The 6000-nt window shown below is 46.7% G+C and overlaps 1 protein-coding gene and 1 long non-coding RNA gene across 2 annotated transcripts in view; one reads left to right on the forward strand and one right to left on the reverse strand.

Annotated features, from left to right (window-relative positions):
* Positions 1-4537, reverse strand: part of ABRAXAS2 (abraxas 2, BRISC complex subunit) — a 39043-nt gene extending 34506 nt beyond the window's left edge. The window contains exons 1-2 of the mRNA XM_001363386.5: positions 4411-4537; positions 1286-1376 (exon numbers count right to left, since the gene is read on the reverse strand). Of these exons, the coding sequence (XP_001363423.2) occupies positions 1286-1376; positions 4411-4482 (163 nt within the window). The 5' untranslated portion in view covers positions 4483-4537. The remainder of the gene's footprint in view (positions 1-1285; positions 1377-4410) is intronic.
* On the forward strand, positions 4491-6000 carry LOC103096016 (uncharacterized). The gene is made up of 2 exons (XR_460007.2): positions 4491-4625; positions 5574-6000. It is a non-coding gene; the product is annotated as an uncharacterized LOC103096016 (long non-coding RNA).

The following is a 6000-nucleotide window of genomic DNA, read 5'->3' on the forward strand; positions in this document are numbered from 1 at the left end:
CAGAGCCAGAAGAGGTCAGAAGCAGGAAGAGGGGATTGAGCACTAAAGGGCTCTGAGGCTGGTGCGCTGGCCACTAAATCCTATTTCTTCTTAAGACATTTACTAAGGCCTATCAACAATAAGTAAACAGTTCTAGTAGTGATACCATTAATTAAAGGTAGTAAGGTGGCACAATACCCAGAGAGTTGGGTCTAGAGGCAGGAAGGCCTGAGGGTAAATCCAGCCTCAGACACTTAATGGCTAAATACCCCCATGCAAAACATTTACTTCACTTCTCTGCCTCAGCTTCCTCATCTCTAAAATGGGGAGAATAACCAATAACCACATCTACCTCCCAAGGTTGTCATGAGGATGAAATTTGTAAAGTGCTATGTAAGCCTAAAAGTGCCATATGGATGCTTGCTATTATCATCATAATTAAACAGAAATTTAAATTAGACTAACAGAATAGCAGGCACTCTTAATCACCACTTAGTCCAAAACTGGCTTATATGGGGGTGGGGATGTCTTGGACAAGAGCCAACAGGGAGTGACCAAGCCTCCTGACTCCTGATCTCTAAGCTCTTTCCTCCTCGCCACAAATGCAGTCATAGATACTGTTTAGAGACAGCCATTAGATGGGTGCGTATATAACAGAAATAGCATGAACATAAAATTCATGTGTAACTCAAGACTGTCAGGACTGTGTAGCTGTCTGGCCCAATACCAAATGACATAGAGCACAGGATCATCACCTGAGGGTTGACTGATGTCTAACTTCAGGCATCCCTTTGGCTGCTCCTTCTTTAGAAGAGTCTTAAGAGGCCAATTTGTGCCACTGTATTGTTGGTCTTGTTTCAGGATCTATCCCAGAAGCCCAGATTCTAACTCTACTACATCATTCTAATGCATCAGGTGACTGAGTCAGTTGGCACTTTTTAGACCTTGGAAATATTAAGGCACAAATTATTGAAAGAATGGGAAAAACAAGAAATATCTAAAGCTCATTTTCATGGAATCTTTCTTCAAAAGAATATGATGGTAGATAAAAAAAATGAGCCAAAAATGAGGCAGCTAGGTGGCTCAGTGGATAGAGCCCCACCTAGAGTCAGGAGGACCTGGGCTCAAATCTGGCCTCAGATGCTTCCTAGCTGTGTGACCCTGGGCAAGTCACTTAACCCCTATTGCCTAGCCCCTACTGTTTCTTATGAATACTTAGTAGTGAGTCTAAGACAGAAGTTAAGGGTCAAAAAAAAAGAAATGAGTCAAAAACAACTTTCATAAGGTAAGAGTTAAGTTTACTTACCTATTACTTGCAGAAATTCAGTGTTGCTGATTTGTGAATCACTGATGCTAAACGTCTCCTCTTGTCTTACCTCTCCTAGTAAAAATCCTTCCTAAAAAGTGATTAAAAAAAAAAAGCTGTACACTCAAAATAAGAATGAAACTTTCCTTGTAACTTAGTCCATTGTCATTGTACAATGAATCAAAATAATCAAAGCAAGTCCACTATAAATATTCTCTGAAAAATTGACCTGTGGATAGCCTGAGGTCATTGCAAGAAGTGATCCCACATTAGGAAATCTTTTAATTCTTCAGTTAAAATGAAAATGACTTAATGAAAAACACAAATAAGATCACATTATCTACACATGCTTGCAAAACTCAGAGAAGAAAGGAACACAGGCAACAGGAGGAACAGGGTCAGAATTCAAACCAGAGTCCTGACTCCAAATCTCTCTGGGTCCCACCACACCAGCCTGGCTCTCCTGGTTCTAAACAATACACTTCTCTTTCTACCTACCTTAGAAAATTAGGACCTCAGCAAATCAATTTCAAAATTTCCCAGTACTTTTAACAAAAGTTTTAATTCATAAGAACAGAATGCTTCTCTTTTTAAAATACATTTAAGAGCATTACTACTTCAGAAAACTCTGAAATGCCTCGCATAGATCATCCACTGTGTTCTAGTCTAACAAAAATTGGAAGTCTACTAAAACCAAAATTATTTCCCTGCAGAAAAAGAACAAGCCAGAAAGATGTCCTGAGTGTTCACCATTGGTCCTATAAATGATTGAAAGGTTGCCTAGCATAAAGTTCATTCCCAAAAGGAAGCAGGGAAGAAGGGAAGTCAAATGAACAGATTTTTACAACATGGTTTCATGACCTGATTTAGAGTATGAAAGTCTAAGGGCAAACAATGTAGATTCAAAGTTCAAGCTGTCCAATTGGGAATCAGAACCAAAAGACAAACTTCAGTGGATTTACATTTTACCTATAGCTATCTTAGAAAATAAAGTAACCTTTACCTTGTTGTCACTGGTGAAAAATGTCCCTGAAGTTTTGCCTACCAGTCAGAGAAGGGCATTGTAGTTTAAACTATTCACTTTTCCACCTGGAAATCAATTCTCTCTAATATGATTTTCAGCTTTGTATCTCTGTAAGATGTATAAACACCAAGCACTTATTGCAAGAAATACCAAGCCTACCAACAATCCCTCACATCCTAGTTAATGCTCTTACAAAGATTCATGAGAATTAGAACTCCGCCCCTCCCCCACCAAATTATTGGGTCCCTGATGATGGTAATCTAACAGCTGCTGCTGAGCATCCAAGGCACAATATCAAGGCTACACTTGTACAGCTCTTTTCTCCCAACCACTCTGAATGGGTGCAGCAGAATCACAACTGCCCAGGTTTTAGGGTTTTAATTGCATTCCTGATTCTCACCGCCTTGGTGACCCAGGGCCATGTATTAGAATCTAGGCCTCAGTTTCTTCAGTGGGAAAATGAAAGCAGACTAGATTGCCTCTGAGATCCCTCCTGACCCTACCATTTATGCAGGTGGGAAATGAAAAGTATCATCTTCCTCTTACAGATGGGAAAACTTAACTTTAAAGGACTAAATGACTCATCGAAGTTACATGGTTTTGGAAACCCAGATTTAACAACTCTTCTCCTCATTAGCTACCACAATTATCACACTCCTGGGGCAAGAACAACCCTTCACTAGTTCAGCTCTCTAATTAAACCAATTCTCCACAGGTGCCAATTGAGATTGCAGACACCTACCATAAACAGTTTCTATTGAAGAGTTCTTTTGCTTTGAAATTTTGATACAATCCACTTGTTTTTTACACTTTAAATGACTTACTTGTAAAAGGTAAGTTGTAGGTACTAAAATTTTTCAAGAATAATTTTCATCCACTCCCCATGCTTGTCAAAAGTGGAAGATCTTTGGGGCTTTCAAAAGTCATTATTCTCCGGCTCTGACTTCTGACCTGGCTCAACTCCTCCACTTCCCCATTTCTTTTCCCTGTTATCTGCTGCTCAGATGACAAACCCAGACCAACCATTACTTGACAAATGAGGAAATCAGCCCCGGAAAGGAACAAGCTGCCCCTAAGGGCCTTCCCTGCTGGATTCCAACATCTTTCTACTCCCTTGTAGGCAAAGCATTAAGGCTTACATAGTGTCCCCCAACAAACCTAGAGCTTCTGGGGGTGCTCAGGCAGACACCTCCCTGGCTTTCAGGTGGATTTTCTCCCAGCCCTCTGCGGAAGCTCATGGGGCTCAGTGTCTGCTTTTTTAACTCGGGTAGAGGGTGGGCTTTCCCCTGGGCAGTGCCCCCCATGAATCCCGCTCTGGGCAGAAGCAAATAGGCACCTCCTGGGCTCTCCTTCTCGAAGGGCCCCCCCCAACACTGAAGGTCCCTAGAGGGGAGTTGGGAGAGAGATATGAACCCTCAGTAGTGAGCGCTGCAGCCCAGGTCGGGCCCCAGGCTCACTAAGCTTACTCCCAGAGCTCTTTTTTCTCGGAGAACACCCCAATACTGAAATGGGGCGGGGAAGAGAGCAGGATTTGAACCTCGTTAGAGCGAGCGTTGCAGCCCCTCCTCTGGGATGCTCCTTCTCTCACTAAAACGTTCTCGTTTCCTCAACGTTCGCCCGCGAGACTGGGCCCGGCCTAGACTCCCAGGAGGGATGGGGACATGCGCTGAGGGAGCCCCGCTGGGTGCCAGTTTCTGACAGATGCCCCCAGGGAAGGAATGCTCTTCCCAGACGCCACCCCGGTAAGGATCGGGTGGGAGTGGCATGGAGGGGGACAGCTGGAGGTAGGAAACCCACGGACTCCCACATGAAAACTCTCCCCCGCAGAGGACTCGCGGCCCCCCTCTCCACCCTGGTGGATGTGGACACAGACGCTCGAACCCCCGCGCCTCTTTCATAGCCTGCCCAGCCACCCACCCCACGGGCGTTCCGCCTCGCGCGGCCCCACTCATCAGCCTCAGGCCCGGGCGGGGCGGACGCTACCCCGCGACCGCCTCAGACAGGCCTGACCGTCTCTGAGCAAGGCCGGAGAGGCTAGAGAGGCGCCCCCTCGAGCCTGCACGCCCCTTTCCCGGACTCCCTGGGCCGGGCGGGTACCTACGTGATCCGCGTCGCTGTTGGCGCTGTGGTAACACACCGCACTGAAGGTGTAGCCCGAAATGGAAGCCGCCATGATGGAGATCGCCAGCTCTCCCACAATGCACAGCGCCACCGGGGGCGGGTCCGCAGCGCACGCGCGCACGATTCTTCCGCTGCTGGCGCGCGCTGTATCCTGGAACCGTAGTCGGGATCTCCGGACCCTGACTCGAGTTGTAGGTGAGTCTTAGGGGATTAAGTGTACTCGCTGGGTTTGTCCGTTCAACCCGAGGTTTGGATGCTCCCGGGCCTTGGGACGCGCTTGGGGTAGCCGCGGCCTGGCTTCTTAGTTGGGAAATCAGCTTGTAGCTGGGCCCCCCTGCACGCGGCCCCGCTGAGTCCGCAAGAGCAGCCGCCTGGCCACCTCCTGGGAAGCGTCCTCTGGACGCCCCCGGGAAGCGGGGGGAGGGGAGGGAGCGCAATCCAGCAGCCAGCCCCCAGATGAAGTTCTGGGGATCCAAAAATCAGCCTAGAGAAAGACAGTACCTGCCCTTGGGGTGTCAGAATGAAGAAACAGAGCCTAAAAGGGAAAGGCAGGAAACCGGTATCACCTGGGCACCTGATGGCTAAGGCTGGAGACCCCGGAAATGAGCTGGAGAAGCAAGCCTGGCTACCTGGAGCCATTCCTGCGAATGAGGTTCTGGGTACTCTGCGGGTTGCCCACCCCATTTCAAAGAAGGCATTTGAGCCCTCATTGGAATTACTTCCCACTGGTCCTGGCCCTGCCCTGGTCCCTGGGCTCTGTCAGGCAGGTTTTTGCTATTTCTTGTCCAGGACCAAGCCCAGCTTTCTAAATCTGGGGCTAAAATCAAGAAGACATTCAAATCCAGCCTCAAACACTGTGACCCTGGACTAGTCACTTCACCTCTGTTAGAGCAGCAGCATCTTCTAGAGCTGTTGTAGGGGCCAACTATTATTATTCTATTATTATCTCCAGGCCAGGCTGCTTCTGCCACTTCAGTCCCAAACCTCATGGACTAGAAGGAAGCATTGTCTTGTCTGCTTATATTTGTAATCCAGGCGCTTTGCTGAGTAATAATAGTTGTTGCTGTTCAGTTTTGGGTTTTTTTTTTTCAGTTGTGTTGGAAAGATCTTAGAGTGGTTTTGTGAATTCCTTCTCTTTTACAGATGAGGAAATTGAGGCCAATAAGGTGAAGTGCCAAGATCACAGCTATTATGTGTCTGCAGCCAGCTTTGAATTTGGAAATTCTTCTGATTCTAGGCTTGGCATACTGTGCCATCCAGCTGCCCCTAGTAACAACAGGCACATAATAATAGATGTTTACTAAATGCTTTATTATTCACCAGGTCCATGTTTCTTCATCAGTAGCCCCAGAGAAAGATGGGCATTGTGGTCATCTTTGATCTGGGCATGGATTTGGTGTGTGGGCAGGAGATGGAGGGAAAATTTTAAGCAAGTCTGCACCACAGTGGACAGTGGACAGAAATAGTAAGAGACTTGGAGGGATAAGGCAGGGTCCCTGCCATTTTTCTTACCAAGCCTTTAAACTGTTTCTTTATTCTTATTTTGCTTTACATAAAATCTGTGATCAGT

The sequence above is a fragment of the Monodelphis domestica genome, chromosome 1, assembly GCF_027887165.1.
Source record: "Monodelphis domestica isolate mMonDom1 chromosome 1, mMonDom1.pri, whole genome shotgun sequence".
Lineage (NCBI taxonomy): Eukaryota > Metazoa > Chordata > Mammalia > Didelphimorphia > Didelphidae > Monodelphis > Monodelphis domestica.